This window comes from Atractosteus spatula, chromosome 3, assembly GCF_055471065.1.
Source record: "Atractosteus spatula isolate fAtrSpa1 chromosome 3, fAtrSpa1.hap1, whole genome shotgun sequence".
Classification (NCBI taxonomy): Eukaryota; Metazoa; Chordata; class Actinopteri; order Semionotiformes; family Lepisosteidae; genus Atractosteus; species Atractosteus spatula.
The window spans coordinates 65,882,419-65,902,490 of NC_142708.1; the positions used below are offsets into that span (position 1 = coordinate 65,882,419).

Sequence of the window (20,072 nt, forward strand, 5' to 3'; positions counted from 1 at the left end):
TGAATTCCCAAAAACCTAAAGCTGGTGACTGTTTCCACTTCCGTTCCATCAATACTGAGTGGGCTGTGAGTGCGTGGCCTGTGTCTCCGAAAGCCCACTATTAGCTCTTTCGTTTTCTTTACGTTCAAGTCCAGGTTATTGCTATGACACCACCTAAGCAGCTGTACGACTTCATCCCTGTAAAATAAGACAAGATAGTACTCTTTTATTCTGCATTTCTAGAACCACCGGCTGTTTGAAATAAATTGCCTTGTGAAAAGTCTGAGTGCTTTATTTCTATCATGTCTATGTAGTGTGTATTGCACCTTTCCTTATTTCTTATATACAGTAATATTGGACTGGGCATTTCTCCTGTCAGCGCCCGAATCTGAATGGAGTTTGTTTCCCCCTAGTGGCTAAACTGAACGCTGCATTCATTAACTGTGGTATAAGAAGCTCAAATCGCTAAATCCCTATGTGGGTTCTAATATTGCGTGAAAACGGTTGCTACACTGAACCAAAAAAAAAGCTAACCACACCCTGTCGCGTTTCCCTGTGAACTGTTCATTGTGCTTCAGCAGACGCTGTGAGCCTCACATTATGCAAATGAAAGAAAAGCGAAGTCTAAAAACCATTTTTTTCCGTGCATCAAGTTCTTCTGTTTTTGCATAGGAGTGGGATAAACTTAAAAACGTACTGTATGCTGTGTCTGACGACGTCTTGCTGAATTTATGCTGTTTAAAGAGTAGTGTTAAGAGGATGTAACAAATTGTGAATTGTAAAGGTGTTGCGCCTACTTTAAACATGTTCCCCTACATACTGTACCTGCCCAAATAATCTTCTAATTATTACTGGTGGGAAGTGTTGCTACTACATCCAGCTATTTCTAGATAAACATGACTGAAATGGGCAGAGAAACGGGATCATCCAGCATGATTTTGAGCTATAAGAGGGAACAGAGCCCCCAGAGAAAGAAAAAGTGCAGAGAACATATAAACTCCACACAAAATGTGTTCTAGACTCTAATTCCACCCAGGTCCTAAGAGATTTGAAACAGCAATGCTAACCTCCATACCTATTTATGTTTTTTATTCTATGCTTTATTAATCTATTTTAGTCATTTGTTTTGTGTTTTTTTTGCAAATGTTCAACACTTGAAAGTGTTGAGTCAAAAGAATGAATGAATGAAGAACCTGATGAATAATATTTAAATGAAACTCCGTTAACTAGACAAAGAAGGTGAGAGCTTAAATAAAACAAAAGCCAGAGACATTGAGGAAAGCTAACACCCTACCGGGCTAATTAAATATTACTTTGCAATTTGCATGAGATGCTGCAGCTGAACAGAATAAAATCAGTTTCTGGATGGTTTTGTAGCCCAGCATCCTGATAAGTCCAATTTATTAGCAAAAATGCTTGAGGGTTTTTTTTCATGGGAGCATGGCAGGATACACCTTGGACAGGACACCAGTCTGTTGCAGGGAAGACACACTCACACCAGGCACAATTTTCCCAGAAGCCACATAAGCTGTCCATACTGTATGTAGGAGGAAACCAGACCAGCTGGAGGAAACCCACAGAAATTCAGGCAGCAATGCTAACCACTGTGCCACCGTGCCACCCAGTAAGGCGTAAATCAAATTCTTAATTTGTTTTTCTGATAGCTTTTGGATTTACATATTCCTTTGTTTTTGAAAAAGTGTCTCATTTACTTTTCCTAAAGATTGTGCTATGTAAACTGTAATATGTACCTTAAAAAGTTGCTGAACCTGTTTATTTTCTCAGATACTCTGTGTCTTAGTGCACAGTCTGCATTTGTTTTTGTTCATTCTGTACTGTGGGGAGTTCCAATAGCTCAAAACGTCACAAGACACCAATGGACATCCCTCCCTGTCATTCCAATCAACAGACAGCCTTTGTCAGCTAATTTGTGTTGTATTTTACATTCTTTGACCAAAAGAAAATTATGTGCAGCTATGTTATTTTTGTCCTTTGTCTTTGAGACTCAAGACGCTGTGTCCTGCAACATTTTCCAGAACTGATGGACTGAGGCTCACCTGACTAACACAAAGGGTCAGAAGCTGTACTTTTATATGCTTTCTGGAAAGGATTTATGCATGTCTATTAGAAAGATGATTGCTGAAAATATACTTCTTTATTAACCATTAAATAGTTGGTTTTCAGAAAAAAAACTGATTGATTAAAGAACTCTTGTGGAATTAGAACTGTTTAGCAAAAATACTGGGTTAATTTCTTTGCAAATTTAGAAGATGTTGCAAGGGCTGGTTTAAATTACAATTTTATATTTTATTAAGATGTAGGCACTTATACCAGTATAGAGCCTTTTTGTGTGTTGTTTTTCAGAATAAATTGTATATACATATTATTTGTAATGCCTTGGATTAAGTTGTATTTAGAAGGGTAGAGTAGAAACTTTATTCATGGTCAGATTACTATAGATTGAGTTTCTCTAGAATCTGAACCCTTTACTGCATCATTTTCTGTTTTGTTTGTAAAAAAAATAAGAATTGCTCATACAGTATATTGTAGGCCAATATTGATATCTAGCTCTTTGGGGAAAGATCTTTGAAGAGTGTCCAAATGAACTCTGTAGTCTAGTGTCATTATTCAGTGAAAATTATCCCTTTCTTCTCTTTGAAGCCCAAAGCTATAGAGAGTTATTATAGGGTGTTATTTGTTTCATTTGGGTAGGGTAGGGAAATAAGAATAAGAATTTTCCCTTTAGAGAAAGGTAATGGGAGAAGATTTTACCTCTTGCTGGATGCAGACAAAATGCATGCTTCTCCCAGGAGAAGTTCAAATTCTAAGTCAAATTCTAAGTCATTTAACAATGTCTGGTGTTTAACCGTCTGCTAGTCTTTTGTTGCACAACAGAAAAAAGAAGTTTGAAAAAGCTAATTTTAAAATGGTACTGTATTTGTGAAGGACACATTCACCATTTTGTTAAGTATTTCATTTTATTTTTGTTTAAAATCTTTGTTTTTGAGTTTTTTTTTTAAATAAAACCTACATTCCAAACTTGTAGATGATTTTTTTTCTGCAGCAAGAACTGGGGTATATGGAAACAAACTGCTACTGGCATAATTTCAGATGACCAAGACAATGAGCATAAATTAAGTGCAGCTCACAGTGAATGGGAAATGGGAAGCATTAACACTAATTGGCGGGCAGTTATTTCTTGTAATTAAATGCTAACTGATGTAGAACTACTGAGCTCTGGATCTTTCAACTTTAAATATTGACAATAACCTCTTTCCTTATTTCCTTAGGTTATTAATATTTGTATTCTGTACCATGCCTCTGCTTTATTGTGCTCTAGTGTTCATTTTTTAATGATTTAAAACATAAAAAATGTCCAAAATGTGTCGGGGTACCCCAACTTCGCTATGCATGTGAATGTGTGTCTCTGGAGGTTAAAATGCTCCCCACATATCCTGAGAGTGATGTCTCTTAGGAAGAAGCAGCACTCAGTGTAGGAACATTGAGTGCCTTTCTGCTTTTCTTTATCATTAAAAATGTGAAAGAAAATGACACATGATATTAGTACTTACAAGGAATAGGAAATACAGTAGAGAGGAAAAGTTTTCTAAGTAAGCCTAAGAAGGTTTTGTGTTAAAAAAGTGAATAATAATAATATTAATAATCAATTAAACTTTATTAATAATAATTCATAATGAATGGCATGGTGGCACAATGATTTGCATTGCTACCTCCCAGTGCTGGAGCCCTGGGTGGATTTCCAGAGCTGGGGTACTATCTGTGTGGAGTTTGCAAGTTCTCCTTATGTTCGAGTGGGGTTGCTCTGGGAGCTTCTTCCCACAGTCCAAAGACATGCTGGTAGGTTAATTGGCCTCTGGGAAAGGTGTGCCTGGTGTGAGTGTGCACGTGTTAGTGTCTGTGTGTCTACCCTGCAATGGACTGGTTTCTCATTCAGGGTGTGTCCTGCCTTGCCTTTGCTTGATGGGACAGGCTCTGGCTCCCCTGCGACCCTGAATTGGATGCAGAGGTGAAACAATGGATGGATAGACAATACATTACCATCCAGGAATGATGCTATCATAGCACAATGCACCATATTTGTATTTGTTTATTTTTTATTTTTACAAAAGAAAGTAAATAAAGGAATACCAGTAATATCAAATATTTCATTATGTAGAGAACTAACTGCACAATGAATTGATTAAAGGAAACAAATTTCCTTTCTGAACACTTGATGTCAGCAAAGACTAATGTTGAGAAACCCTGTTCTGTGCCTAACAGAAAAAAAGAGTTCTTTGGAGCTCCTGGGTGGAGCAATTTTCTTTGCTCTTTAATCTTGGTTAAGTGCAGAAACTGTTGATTACAGTTGAGTGAGACAGTAGGAAGGAACACTGTGAATAGTAATGAGTTCAAATGCAGCTGAAAGGCATTAGCAATGACTATTATTTATGACCCAGGGCAGAATAATATCGGCCACAATGGAATAAATATCTTACTGCACATACTAATTAAAACAAAACACAGTGAGCTGCATAGGCTGAAAAGCAATAGCAAAAAGCACCTTAAGAAATGGTGAAATATTACTGCTGCAATGCATTAGCCAACAATAAATCACACTTTGCATTACTTTAAAAGAGAAAAATGTGACAAGGCATAGAATTAGAGTAGACAAGTCAAGAAACAGCATTTACTTTTGTCATGCCTGTTCCAGTTGACAGAAAAGAAACATGGACAGGAGACATTTGACAGCACTGATATTCTCTGTTGTTTCTTGCAATCAGTCATTTCCCAACATACTTTTAATGTCCTTATTCAAAATGCAACAGAACAAGATGTAGAAAAATTATTAAACTAGGGACTGGACAGTGCAGCTTATGATTGCTGTCTCACAGTGTTGAGGCCCTGGATTCACTACTCTTTTGGTGCTACATGTGTGGAATTTAAATGGTCTCCCCATGTTTGTGTTGGTTTTCTCTGGTGCCCTAGTTTCCTCCAAAGAGTTTCTGGCAGGTTAAGTGGCTTCTGGGAATATGTGAGTGTGTGCCTGTGTGCGCTGAGCTGGACTGGCATCTTGTCCAGGCTATATCCTACCTTGAATCCTTTGCTTGCTGGGATAGGCTCCAGCTCCTGTGCAATACTGTTACACAAGGGAATGTAATTATACTGGTACACAGTATTTTAATATGATCTGGATATCACATTCATGATATTTTGGCCCACAATAAACCCAGAGGACCTGGAAGACTCCTTTCCTTAGCCCTTATGTTAGCCAGAAATCACACTTTGTAACTTATGGTGTCTGTGGGCTTCATGAACCAGCGTTATTAAGACGCTCCTGTAGAGTTTCAAAGCGTTCAAAAGACAGCAACAAGGCTAATCCTTTATTTAACACCACCCACAGTCTAAAGAAACTGAACATCTTTAGTTCTGAACTGAGGAAAAGGTAACTTCAAGACAGCACGAGCAATAAAGGCATTTAAATTCCTGAAAGGAAATGATCGTGTCAGCTCAGTGATGGCACTGAGGGAACTAAAAAAGATACGCATTTAGGACTGAAAACAGGAGGTATTTCTATCACACTCAGAATTGTCTTAAATCTATTATCTTGGATTATCTTGACTATTGGAGGCACCCAGAAACTAAATATTGATATATTTTTGATATCCATCCATCCATTTTCTGAGTGCTTCTTCCAGTTCAGGGTCGTGGGTTTCCTTCAGTTTTTTTCCCACAGACCAAAGATAGGTTAATTGACTTCTGGGAAAACTGGCCCTGGTGTATGTTTGTGTCCATGTCTGTTTGCCCTGCAATGGATTGGCATCCTGTCCAGAGTGTTTCCTGCCTTTTGCCTCCCGGTTCTCTGGTTTACTGGTTTCTGGTCAATTGGCTTCTTGGAAAATTGGCCCTGGTGTAAATGTGTCCACCTATGGCTTGCCAGGATAGCTCCAGCATCCCCCCTGTGACCCTGCACTTTGTAAAGACGTTTAGAAAATGGAAGGATGGATGGTTTTGAATTTAAATACAGAGGTTTTGAATTTGTCCACAGTGGCTGCTGCAGAACAGCCTGTTTTCTTACAGTGATGCAATTTCAACATTGCTGTTGAGTTGGACTTGGCTTTCCTTTCTCATCTGGTATGCCCTCAGGCATGGCAGGGACTTCTTAAGCTCCTGCCTGATGTTATCGCAAACGAAGATGTAGAGGAGGGGATCCAGCAAGCTGTTGAGGCTGGTGAGCCCGTAACACAAGCGGTAGCAGAGGAAGAGAGTCCTTTCCATGTCACACTTGCTGTCGGTGATGAAATAGTACACAAACTTGTAGCTTCCTACTAAATGGTAAGGGCCAAAAACCACAATGAAGATGATTGTGATGATGCACAGAATTCCGACAATCTTCCTCCTCTCTTCTTGGGTCACAGATGGGGAGGAACGTAGTTCCCAGCGGATTCGGACAGATGTGTACCTATGGAGGACAGGGGGGGAAAAGACATTAGGTGCAGCATACTTCATTAAACAGCTCTCAGCATTTGTGCAATTCCTCTATCACTGCCTCACACTTAAAGGGACATTAGACATTATACCCGTCCATCCATTTTCTAACTGCTTCTTTGAATTCAGGGTCTGCAAGGCACAGTACACCCTGGACAGGGCGGCAGGCCATTGCGGGAGACACACATTCACACTCATACCAGGGGCAATTTTCCCAGAAGGCAATTAACCCACCAGCATGTCTTTTCACTCTGGGAGTAAACCTGAGCACCCAAAGGAAGCCCACGCAAACTCCATGCAGGTAGCACCCCAAGTCCTGAATTTAACCTGGGGCCTTAGCTCCCTGAAGGCAGCAATGCTAACCACTGCACCACCGTGCTGCTCCAAAGGCACCACCCACACAAATTGATTATAAGTATCCTGATTTGATGTGTTGAAGAAAGAGAAAATCAGACAGCAGTCTTACATACCCTAGAATGCAACAAGGCACCAGGAATCCCAGGATAATGGTTCCTATCTTGAACATGGCATACCGCTTGGCAACAGGATATTTTTCCAGGCAAAGTTGGTTTTTCTCGTCGTACACAGTGGGGTAAAGCCCAATGAGGCAAAACAGGAAAGTGACCACCCACACAATCACACTGGTGACCAGTGCCACCTTGACTGTCCGGAACCCTCTGCTCCTGAGGGGGTGAACGATGGCAAGATAGCGGTCCAGTGCCACCAGACTTAAGAATGCCACACTGGCATAGAGGTTAATGTAGAAGAGGAAACCCACAAAGTTACAGGCACCAGCCTGAAAGGTCCACTTGTGCCCGTTTTTCAAGTAGATGATCCACATGGGGAAGGTGAGAACCTGGAGAAGATCAGACACCAGCAGATTAAGGATGAAGATGGGCATTACGTTGCCGGAACGGAGAAGCCGGTAGAGTCCCCACAGTGATAGCAGATTGCAAGGCAATGCCAGTGCGAACACCAAGCTGTAGATGGATATCAGTCCTACACTGTCAACAGCTAAAGTAATATTACAACTGTCCTCCGCCATCTCTGCCGCACACAGCTTACAAATTTATACTGCAGCACTAGGACAATAATGATAAACAGATTCTTGTGGACAAAAAACAGAGTTATAAGGAAATCTTGCGTTCCTTCACATTGGCATTAAGTAAATTAAAAAGCCCAATGGCCAGTGCCAAGCAAGGACTTGTTATTTCAGTTCAACAGAGAGCTGTATCTGAACAACAGTTTTATTTCGTGCATTCCACAGGTTCTGACACTTTGCAGCGTGGTGTTCTATTTCTAACCATCTATTATGCAAATGAGAAAAGACATCAAACCAAAGTACACAAAGAGGAAGGGAAGCGCGCCAGGAAAACCACATGATGATGCTGGTGTTCGCACATGTCCATGTTGTGTTTTCAGCTGAGCTTATCAGTGAACAGCCCTTCGGTTCTATAGATGATCACAGTCCACAATAAAGCATCATGGTCTGTTTCTCCAAGTTAGCAGGCAGGGTGACATTCAGTCCACGTGAAGCTGGAATCAGATAATGCAGATCCTAAAATAAATGAGAATAAATCTTCAGGGTTCATTTCCTTCTTGTGTATGTAACCTTTATTTACGTACAGATAGAACATGCACAGCAGAAAGACTTATCCTTGGATTTTTTAATGCTTTTGATACATACTGACTTTTATGCAGCTTTTTTACTCAAATTGAATATTTTATTATAGCTTCTGATCTTAATACCTCTAGATTTTGTTATCTGTAGGAATTGTGCAGTACTTTTAGCTGGGTGGAATAAAAGACAATTTGCCAGTAAAGGGGATTAGGAAGGAATTGGACAAAATACAGATTCTGTATTCTTATTCTGTTTACGTAGGGTAGTATGTAAACAGAATGCCATCCAATGAATGAATGAATGAATCAATCAATCAATCAATCTTGTTCTTTACACCACAGAGCAGGTTACAGAATAGTATTGTGTTCAACAATGTAACAACAGTTGTGGGAACAAATGTGGGCATGGAGGAGTGAAAAAAAAATGCCCACTGGAGGAGAGAAAGGAAAACCCAGGAGGTCCCAGGACTGATGGCTGTCCTCACTCTAGACAATGAGTTTATGATTCGTTAATGATGATAATTATACCTGTGCTACTGAGATAGGATGGCTGCAGTAATCCCTTCTTCTGACATTAATAAAATGTTCCAAATAATTGATCTCCCCCACTACAAAACAGCACAACACATTCATGGAATTCGTGCACAACAAAATCATAACCAGGTGCTGATCTCATCTCCTGCAGTAATGACACCTACAGTATATTATCTGAAGATGCTCATGTGATTAAGTTGGTAGATGAAATGATACTTAGTACCTAATAATCCTCCAGTATTGAGAATCTATACGGAAGTACCATTTGGGGATCACTGGCACTCAGCTACTAATTGACTAAGAAGCCAACTGGGTTTCACTTCAACACTCTTGACAAGTTGACTGATGGGCCACATCAGATGCTGTGGTCTCTGCACTTTACAAGTCCCTGCTTGACATAAAGATATGGATTAAATATAACTTTCATAAAGCAAACTGCTACTAGAAAAACTCACAGGTTCCCAACATCAGCTTTGCAAAGTTGGTGATTCTGTTGCTGATACAGTATGTAAATTACACTGGGTCCCTGTGAAATGTGAAACGTATCTTTTTTTCTGTGTTTATCTGGAGATGAACCAACTTCTGCTAGTTTAACTCCAGAGGATCAAAATTTTATTCCATGGCCATAACTGTTTATTGTAATTTGGGAAATATTTTCTAGTGGGACAGGTTAATTGATTGATTAGACAATTGCTTAGATTGTTCAATTTTCAGACTAAACAGATTATAGCTAATTAGATTGTTTAGGTTATGAGTATGCATAGAACCTCTTGAGATTAGGTTAACATATTGCCTTTATTGTGACTTTTCCTAAAGAACACACAAGAGAATGTCATTGGGCCCAAATAGCCTGTTTGTTATTTAGTACCTGATTGATCCCAGGATCTCATCTAGCAGTTTTTAAAGGAATCCAGAGTATAAACTTCAACAACATGGATGAGTAGCTTGTTCCACACTCCCACAACTGATATTTCTAATTCCTGAGCATTTTTATTTGAAGAAACATGTCAAATCATTTCCAAGCCTGTCTCACCTAAAGCAGGCCACACAATTAAAATATAGTGTTATATCATTATGTTATTTTCCTATTACTACAGTTTTTTTCACTATGGTGTATGTACAGTATTTTCAAATTCCCAGTATGGTGCTGTATTCATAGCCCTGGTATCTAAGTAGTAGTCTTTAGGTCCATATTTTCTAACTGTAGATAGCAAGAGCAGATCAGTTGGAAATAGAATCCTGGAAATCCTGGTGCTGTAGAAGATCTTAGAATTTCCTAAAGGCTCATAACTGTTTTCCAAATTGTTTCGATAATAATTATGATCTCCAGCACATATTCTTTTCCTATACACATCTATGTACAGTTTATGTATGTAGCAATTATCTAATGATTTTTCCTAAAACCTAAAATAAGCATAAGCTGAGGTGAGGCACTTATCACATTCGTGTTTTTTTTTCATTTTCTTCAACCCTTCTCATTTGGAAATAAATGTTTAATTCATTTTAAGAAAAGGATTGCGCCATGTTTTCCTATAAATATATATTGTCTCAGAAGCAAGATGGATATTTCTGCGTTGACATTAAATAATTACCTAGATATTAATAGCAATATTCTAGACTATTCTTATTTCCTCTCGGGCAGCGCTGAATTTTAAATATTGTTCAAACATAGAAAAAAAACCCAACAGAAAACCAATATCCTGTGCAATCTGCATCATGCTGTTAGTGGTGACTGCTGCATGCCTCGCTGACTCCCTGATGTTTGAAAAGTGAATAGAAAGTGTAAAAACATGGATCACTGCAGAGGAAACAAAAGCTATGTTACGCATAGTGGTACACCATTAAAACCAAGCAAAAAGTCTTAAATACTTACTTTTATCAGTATCTCTTTGTTGCTAAATTCTGTAGTGGCTGTCAATTCACCACATTTCTGTTTTCTTTAAATGTAGCTGGATGTAGCTTTTTTTCTGCCTCAGCAGTCTCAGGTGCCTATTTTTAATCTTTAGCAAGAAGGAGGGTTGTCAACTGTTGCACCACATCCTGTGATGTCAGTGATAAAGTCTGCTTGTTCTAAGTATTCTAGCTGAACCAAAAAACTAAGAAACACCAGAAAAAGAGCCAGATAATGAATAAAAAGATCAAACTTGTTTATGTATTTTATAGTTTTCTTGTTGAGATAAGAATAGAGTCAAAATGTATTATAGAAGTAGTCACAAATTACTCCATTGTAATTGAGGAGAATCTCATTCAACCAGCTCTTGAAACAGGATACAATCACATATTAATTTTTGAAAGTATTCTTTGGCCACAACCATTCCAGTTATCAGTGCTGATTCTTTTTCCTTAGTTAGTCATAAAGTCTTCATTTTAACATGATTTTGACACTATGATTTTAAAGAGGATTATTACTTCAAACGCATATGTCCTATATTTTATATAGTTTTATCTCTTTCTCCTTCATGTATTTTTAACTTTAGAATGGATAGAGCTCATCAGGATAATATTAATTATCAGAATTTTAAGTGACATCCATAGATTTGAGAAGGTCTTGTGTGAAAACCTTTTGTTTAAATTGTTCAAACAAACGAGGTCATTAGAAAACACTTAAGCATATGCCACATATTTTTCTATAGAGTATTTAAGCATATTTCCGCAAAGCTTCTGAAGAGCTCCATCAAAGATGATTCAAATGAATAATATGGGAATCCAAAGAAATGGCCATGGGACAATAAAGTTTCAGGCCCACTGCTTTTCCAGGTCTAGACTCTGTTTGAGTTGGCAACTAGTTAATTTTGCACATGACACAAATGCAGTGGCAATGGCAAACAGCAAACACAGAAACAGTGACAAGAAACTTACACACCTACTTGGACCAAATCATGGACTGGATACATAATTTGCAAATAACTATAATATTTATCTTAATTACTAGCATGCACAACACAGCCACTGTTTTGCTGAAAGCCAATTGTGATAATATAAGATCACTTTATTGGCCGTATACAATTTCTTGTGTTAGGAATTTGTTTTTTTGCATACCCCACCTTGCTCTCCATGAGACTGACAGACGGGGAGAGAGGAGCTTGGGGTCAGAGTGCAGGGTCAGCCATTTATACGGCACCCCTGGAGCAGCTGGGGTTAAAGGGCCTTGTTCAGGGGCCCAGCGGAGTAGGAATCCTCTGCTGGCCGCGGGATGGACAACAAGTGCTCTGGACAACAAATCCCAACACTAAACCCAGGAATGCTCGGTCAGTTGTGCACCACTGTTGGGAGCTGTCACGAAACGGTTTTCAGGACCCTATGCAGGCAGCAGAATCCGGAGGGGAGTGAGACAACACGGGGGAAAAAGACTAGGATTGGGGCTGGAAGAACAGGGGGGCGTGTCCAAGGTGCGCCGGTGCACAGGAGGGCGTGCTCCAGGCAAACAAGTTTGAAGGTGCTTCCTTAAGAATATCCAAGAGTGAGCAAAAGTCCAGAGCCGGGTAATCCATCCAAGACGAACAAGACAGGAGTTAAAAGCCGGAGCGGGATCCGGCGAAGGATCGGGGGAATAAAAGGGGGTTACGGGGCCAGGCGCTCCCAGCCCCAGACCCAGATGGTCAGGACGCCGTTGCGAAGCCTATGCCGTCGAGCCCCTCCTGGACTCACTGGTAGGCGGGCTTCCGGGCGTCCATCTTCCAAAGCTGAGCCTGGAATGGTGGGAGCGTCTGGCTTTTAAAGGGGAGACTGGAACAGGAGGCAGGTGCAGGAGATCAGGTAAAGCGTCCTGGAGCGTCCTTAAGAGAAGGGGTTTATGACCGTGACAGGAGCATCTTGGTCACTGTCAGCTTGTGACATGACCCACGATCAAACTCATGAGGCCAACCTGCACTCAGTGGATGTGCCTTTACTACCAGAGCCACTTGAAAGCCCCAAATAACTATTTCTCCAGACGGGGCATATAATGATTTATATCCTGATTTTAAATACCACAATTAAATTGATTCTTCTTTTTTCCTATATCGTATTTATCCTGAGACCCAGAACTGGTTTGATCTGTAAATTGATATTGAAGTAAATAAAACAAAACACTATTGTCCAGCTTCTGAAGTACCTGTCTTTCCATACCTGGCAGTTGCTTCTTCATGATGTCAAATATTTCTCACATTCTTTAGTCACAATACAGTGTATTTGAAACACCGACTGCTGATTTGGAACTTGGTTGTGAGTTTCCTGCATTCAGTTGTTTTAGGCAATTTCCTGTGTGTCTTGCTTGTCAGGTCTATTGAGATTGATTTCATTTACATTGACTCTTTAGCCAGAACCAGTTCCTGTGCAGTTGTGCAAAACGTTTTGAAACTGAATTAGGTAATTGTATTGCTTGAGTGAGTTTTAAATCATACTGTAAATATCATATGTTTTCACTGTGGTGTCAAATTGAGAGATTTATAGAAATGCACAGTTTGTCATTTTGTCAACACGAAGGAGAGCATATAACAGTTCACGCACTGGAACAAAAAAAAGTGTCTGTTTTAGCAAAGTCATTTATTTCTTTGCAACTACTGTGAATTTTGTTCATTTTCACTTTTGCAATTACAGCTGGGCTGCCTTGCAAAACAACAAAGCACACTTTTGCAAGAATTTAGAATATGTTACATTTCAGGGCTCTTGTTTTATAATTTGTCTGTGTGAGTTCATTTGTGTTTCAAAATTGAAGTTTCTTTAATTTATTCTTTCTTCTCAACAAAAAAAAAATCCTTGTAAGATTATATAGACTCTTCCTACTCTTTAAACTCTCGGCAGAACAGCTACTTCCTTATCTTATAGCACTGTAACCAAAATGGGGAAGATAATTGTAAACTGAGTCGGACTATTAGGCATTATTCTTTTTTCATGAGGAATAACGACATCCGATCAGAATATAAATTATGAATGTTTATTTGAAAAATTTAGATATGAAGAGTTCTCACTTAACTTAGCTGAAAACTATCCATCTGGCTGTAGGATGAGGCAGGTAGGACCCTCATACAGAGAAGTAAAAACTAAAGTGCATCTGAACAGGTAAAGATGGGCAGAAGGGATGCAAAAGAAAAATGTGAGGAATTGAGGGATTTAGTGTGATTTTTTATAGCATTTTGAGATAAGATGTGATAGAAGGGGAATTTGCATGCGGTCTTTGCTCCTGAAGCTTCCTGACAAACTCCATTATTCTCCTTTTTTTAGTTTATGTTGTATATACATCCAACCATTTTCTGACCGTTTTTTCCGTTTCAGGGCCATGAGGAAGATGTAGCTTATCCTGGGGATCAACAAGCTCAAATCAAGGTACACCCTGTACTGGACGCCAGTCCACACACAGATATAGACACACACACACTCACACCAGGGCCAGTTTTCCCAGGAGCCAAGTAACCCCCAGCATGTCTTTGGACTGTGGGAGGAAACCAGAGCACCAGGAGGAAACCCATGCGAACATGAGGAGAACATACAAACTCCACACAGAGAACATCCCAGATCCAGAACTGAACCCAGGGCTCTAGCACTGTGTGCCATCCAGAGTGTATCCCACCTTGGCACGTGTGGCTTGCTGGGACAGACTCCGACTCCCCTTGTGACCTTGAATTGGATGGACGTATATTTACAGAGCTAATACTGAAGATTTCAGAATTATTCACAGCACTGTACAGTATCTCCAGCGACCATCTCTGCTCACATTTCCATTGCTTCATATTATTGACTGGGGAAGTTGTGAAACATAAACACTTTGCTCCTCCTGCGTGTCCTATCAGAGTGTGTGCAGGTCACATTACACCACCTCACACACCCCTGCCCACAAGCAACCAGACTGCAGGCTACTCTCCTCACTCCTCCACGAAAGGCCAGTCCTTGGTAATAACACATTGCATGGGTCTAGGAGCTATGTGACACCCGCCCAAACTTTATTTTAGAATTTCAGAATAGCCGTGACACAGCTATGTTTCTGTGGGCAATCAGGGTTCTGTAGACCCCCGGTAAATTTACAACAGTACCCCTCGCAGATTGTCTACAGCTGAAAAGCTGGTACGCCTCACAAGAGGCTGAATAAATTAAAAAAAAACTGCAAAAATTGCAAGTTAATGTAGAGCTGCTAGAGATGTCACAGTGTAGTTCACTGAAGGTGAAAACAGCCATTTATGACAAAAAACGGCCATTTCTGTAGAACACTGAAGGAGACAGACACAAGGAGTATTCACCACTGATCATGAATTCTAGCAGTATTACAGCCGGTTTTAAAATCTCTGTACAGCCATGGTCACCCTGTTATTACCATGAAATGGGAGTTTATGAGTAACCATTGCCTATGTATTGAAATTACAGAAGACACTTCCACAAATTCGATCTGATCCAATCCACCCCAATCCAATTCAGTTCAATTCAAAATACTTTATTCATCCCAGGAGGGCAATTTAAGCAGCAAGCGATGCAACACACAACACAAGACAAAAACCAAGACAAACAAAAAAAAAACGTTCAGAAAAAGTATACATAGGTGCAGTATAACAGCAAACAGTGGCAGTACAAGTTGATATTTGCAGTGTTTTTCCAGGAGTAAGTAGCTGTTGGACATCATTTAGTTGAGTGGAGAAATTATACTTTTCGAAACAAATTTGTTTAGAGCCTTGAAAGTCAGTAACAAGATCATAATACAGGCAATATTTCTAATGTGAAAGAAAGTCTAAATCAAATTTTTCACATATGGCTCAAAAGACAGGAGGGGGTCAAGTTTGCCTCCCAGATTCCTGACTATGGCTGACACATATGTGGGGAAGCCATCCATGATTACTGTGAAACCCTTAAGTTTATCCAGCTGAAATTTGCTGCCCACCAGCAACATTTCTGTGTTGTCACTATTTAGCTTCAGGGGATTTGATGTCAACCAGAGTCTGATGTCACACAAACAAGAGATAGGTGACGGAGGGGGAAGAAGTTTTAACATAAACCTGAGTATCATCCGCATAGCAGTGAAACTGAAGACCATGTTTGTGTTTAATTTGGCCGAGAAGTAGCATATAAATAATAAAAACCAAAGGGCCCAAGACTGAACTCTGAGGCACCCCATGATTGACTGGGGCCATGGGGGATTCATGAGGACCAAAGGAGAAGAAAAAATGCTGCCTGCCAGTCAGATAAGAGCAAAACCAGTTAAAGACAGTACCACTGATAGACAAGAATGTCTGCACGCGACTAAGCAACACTGAATGATGTACTTTACCAAAAGCAGCACTAAAATCGAGAAGCAAAATGATACTTATAGCCCCCGAGTCAGAGGCAATAAGTAAATCTTTCACAATCCTGGCAAGGGTAGTCTCAGTGGTTTGATTTGAGCAGAAGCCAGACTGAAATGGCTCAGACAACTCATTAGCCATCATACAGTGCCTTGCGAAAGTATTCGGCCCCCTTGAACTTTTCAACCTTTTGCCACATTTCAGGCTTCAAACATAAAGATATAAATTTTTTATTTTATGTGAAGAATCACCAACAAGTGGGACACAATTGTGAAGTGGAACGAAATCTATTGGATTTTTGAAACTTTTTTAACTAATAAAAAAATGAAAAGTGGGGCGTGCAAAATTATTCGGCCCCCTTGCGTTAATACTTTGTAGAGCCACCTTTTGCTGCGATTACAGCTGCAAGTCGCTTGGGGTATGTCTCTATCAGTTTTGCACATCGAGAGACTGAAATTCTTGCCCATTCTTCCTTGCAAAACAGCTCGAGCTCAGTGAGGTTGGATGGAGAGCGTTTGTGAACAGCAGTTTTCAGCTCTTTCCACAGATTCTCGATTGGATTCAGGTCTGGACTTTGACTTGGCCATTCAAACACCTGGATACGTTTATTTGTGAACCATTCCTTTGTAGATTTTGCTGTATGTTTGGGATCATTGTCTTGTTGGAAGATAAATCTCCGTCCCAGTTTCAGGTCTTTTGCAGACTCCAACAGGTTTTCATCCAGAATGGTCCTGTATTTGGCTGCATCCATCTTCCCCTCAATTTTAACCATCTTCCCTGTCCCTGCTGAAGAAAAGCAGGCCCAAACCATGATGCTGCCACCACCATGTTTGACAGTGGGGATGGTGTGTTGAGGGTGATGAGCTGTGTTGCTTTTACGCCAAACATATCGTTTTGCATTGTGGCCAAAAAGTTCGATTTTGGTTTCATCTGACCAGAGCACCTTCTTCCACATGTTTGGGGTGTCTCCCAGGTGGCTTGTGGCAAACTTTAGACGAGACTTTTTATGGATATCTTTGAGAAATGGCTTTCTTCTTGCCACTCTTCCATAAAGGCCAGATTTGTGCAGTGTAAGACTGATTGTTGTCCTATGGACAGACTCTCCCACCTCAGCTGTAGTTCTCTGCAGTTCATCCAGAGTGATCATGGGCCTCTTGGCTGCATCTCTGATCAGTCTTCTCCTTGTCTGAGCTGAAAGTTTAGAGGGACGGCCAGGTCTTGGTAGATTTGCAGTGGTCTGATACTCCTTCCATTTCAAGATGATCGCTTGCACAGTGCTCCTTGGGATGTTTGAAGCTTGGGAAATCTTTTTGTATCCAAATCCGGCTTTAAACGTCTCCACAACAGTATTACGGACCTGCCTGGTGTGTTCCTTGGTCTTCATGATGCTCTCTGCGCTTTCAACAGAACCTTGAGACTATCACAGAGCAGGTGCATTTATACAGAGACTTGATTACACACAGGTGGATTCTATTTATCACCATCAGTCATTTAGGACAACATTGGATCATTCAGAGATCCTCGCTGAACTTCTGGAGTGAGTTTGCTGCACTGAAAGTAAAGGGGCCGAATAATTTTGCACGCCCCACTTTTCATTTTTTTATTAGTTAAAAAAGTTTCAAAAATCCAATAGATTTCGTTCCACTTCACAATTGTGTCCCACTTGTTGGTGATTCTTCACATAAAATAAAAAATTTATATCTTTATGTTTGAAGCCTGAAATGTGGCAAAAGGTTGAAAAGTTCAAGGGGGCCGAATACTTTCGCAAGGCACTGTACAGTATATGTCTGTAGTTGATGTGCAACCACATGCTATAAAACTTTCAATAGAAATGGTAAATTAGAGATTGGTCTGGAGTTCATCATTATATCAGAGTCCAAGCCAGGTTTCTTCAGTATAGGAGTGATAAATGCAGTCTTTAAGGCAGTAGGGACCACACCCAGGGAAAGGGAACTGTTGATAATGTTGACAATTAATGGGCAGATGTCTGGGAGGTACAGTAAACTTTCAATAAAGAGGTAGGGATGGTATCTAGGCATCAGGAAGTTGTTTTACAGGTGGTCTATAATTTTTGTAAGATGATAGGAGTTAGAAAAATCTGGTACAGGGGGAAAGTCACTGGAAAAACTAGGGCTCAAGTAGTTGTCCGAATTCATTGCAAGGCTGAGGCTTGATTCAGATTAAGCAAAGAGAACATAAAGAGTTGTAGGAATATGCAACAAGCTACCCAGCAATCTTGTCAAAGTTCATGACTTGACCTCTTTCGAGAGCTGTCCAGTTGAATACATCAGATTAATTAACTACTAACTACCAAATTGGGCTAGATGGACCCAACTGTGTATTCTATGAACGTTGTGAATGTTCCCTATTTTCGGGCTGGAGAGGTGTCCTAAAGTTTTTAAAAAAGGAGTTTACCCAGTCACAGCTCAACTAACAGACGGGTTACTGTAGAGGATCAAAAGGAATGTTAATCAACTTCTTGGTAAATCATTAACATCGGGAGAGAGGACAAGTGCAGGGGGAAGAAAGAGAAGGAGGATAAAGAGAGAAGAAACACAATCACCCAAGTCTGTGCCACATTTGGGGCAGGCAGGGGACATTGTTCTGTTCAGTCTTGAAGACCAGATTTTGGCTAAGGAATTTGAATCTTATTATTGACAGCTTACTGTCCTAATTATGTCAGGAAACTCTGATGTCCTTGATTTTGGAGTCCCCAGGCTAAAAATGTTCTCTCCTAGTTAGTGACGCAACAGGCATCTAGTACAGTATTTTTAGAATAGGGAGATAGATTCCCATTCACTTTTGGGCATCCATGTTATGGGAAGGGAAATTTTGAACTAGGTTGTATTCTTTTATTTAGGACCTATTTAGGACTTTTTTAATTGAATTATCATTGTTCATTTTAAACAGTTATTTATTTAATCATTTCCCACTTTCTATTTAACCAACATGCCCCTCTTTGTAGCAGTATATAATCATGTGCTCGGAAGGAAACCAGCTAGCTCCAGACGGTATATAAAACTGTCACACCATACACAGCAATTTTTAGAACTGTGACTCACATGTCACATGTAGTACACTTCTTTTTTCTGACACATATGAATATTAGAAAAGGAAGAAACTAACTGTGACACTTACTGTACAAGCAAAGGATATAAAAGCTGTCAGCTGGGATCCCTACACACTGAGACGCTTTTGTTGGAACGCTTGTATTTGTATATCACAGGGTGAAGAAATAAAAAAATGGTTAACAAAACATTTAAATCTTGTGAAAAGCATAGAATTAGTTAAGGAAAGTTCCATTTAAAGTTATGCAACAAAATGGCAGGCCTTCATTAAGATTTCTGTAGGTTGTTTAGTTTGACATGTTACAAAAAGGATATTGCTGCACTGGAATCAGTAAAGCGGAAGGCAGCTGTGTTAACTCCAGACTGTAAAGGAATGTCTTGTACAGACAAGCTAAAGGAAGCAAACCCCTTCAGACTTCGACTGAGTGGAAGTGTTCAACATCCTGAAAGGCACATTTAATTGAGGCTCCTACTTCAGGACTAATGGTAGAGAATAGATATGAATTAATTACAACAAAAATGGAATCTGTTACAGACTGAAATCACAAAACATTTGTTTCTGCAAATGTTTGCGGGAGTCTGGACTGAACTTTGAGGCCATGTTTTTGAAGCTGATTCCCTGATTAAATATTGCTATTAGCTATTGATTCCATCCTATGTTGTCTTTGAGTCTTGGAGAAAAGCTGATCAATGCATTTGGCTTTTCTAGGATTGACTACTGTAACACCCTATCTAAGTATCCAAATCCACACTGAACAAATTCCAATACGTTCAGAACTCGGCAGCCAGTCTTTACATTGGTTTCCTATGAGGTTTTGAGTAACCTTCAAAATTCTCATGCTCACCTTGAGTATAAGACTCTACATGGCTTGGTACCTCAATACCTATCTGACTTATTATCTGTCAATTCTCCACCTTGAAACCTTTGTTCGTCTGTCTTTGGTCCCCTAGATGTCCCTCAAGCTTGTGTACACTCTATGGGTGACAAGACCTTCTCTTGCTACTTCCCAAAGCTCTGACATTCTGTCCCCAAGGATATTAGAAAGTCACCTACCCTAAGTACATTCAGATCTAAACTCCAAACCTTTCTATTCAGAAAGAATTTTACTTAGTGTCTGTGTCTGCTCCATGTTCTAATGAC

General features: G+C 39.9%; 1 protein-coding gene across 2 annotated transcripts; it reads right to left on the minus strand.

Moving 5' to 3' along the window:
• Positions 1-4,313: 4,313 nt before the first annotated feature.
• LOC148838259 (G protein-coupled receptor 4) lies at positions 4,314-10,568 on the minus strand. Of its 2 annotated transcripts, XM_088911918.1 has the most exons (4): positions 10,493-10,568; positions 7,811-8,023; positions 6,936-7,321; positions 4,314-6,439 (listed from the first exon to the last, which is right to left on the minus strand). In XM_088911918.1, exons 2-4 carry the CDS (start codon positions 7,844-7,846, stop codon positions 6,052-6,054), a joined length of 810 nt encoding a protein of 269 aa, XP_088768044.1. In that variant the 5' UTR covers positions 7,847-8,023; positions 10,493-10,568; the 3' UTR covers positions 4,314-6,051. The 2 variants fall into 2 exon arrangements, with proteins under 2 accessions (XP_088768044.1, XP_088768043.1); XM_088911917.1 differs by lacking the exons at positions 7,811-8,023; positions 10,493-10,568 and having other exon boundaries at positions 6,936-7,666.
• Positions 10,569-20,072: the final 9,504 nt, after the last annotated feature.

What these genes read in the sequence shown, in the direction of transcription:
- LOC148838259 (XM_088911917.1), bottom strand. Translation starts at nt 7,510, where the DNA reads ATGGCGGAGGACAGTTGTAATATTACTTTAGCTGTTGACAGTGTAGGA. An exon ending in GTGCCTTGTTGCATTCTAGG is followed by an intron (nt 6,440 to 6,935) that starts GTATGTAAGACT and finishes TGTCCTCCATAG; the next exon opens with GTACACATCTGTCCGAATCC.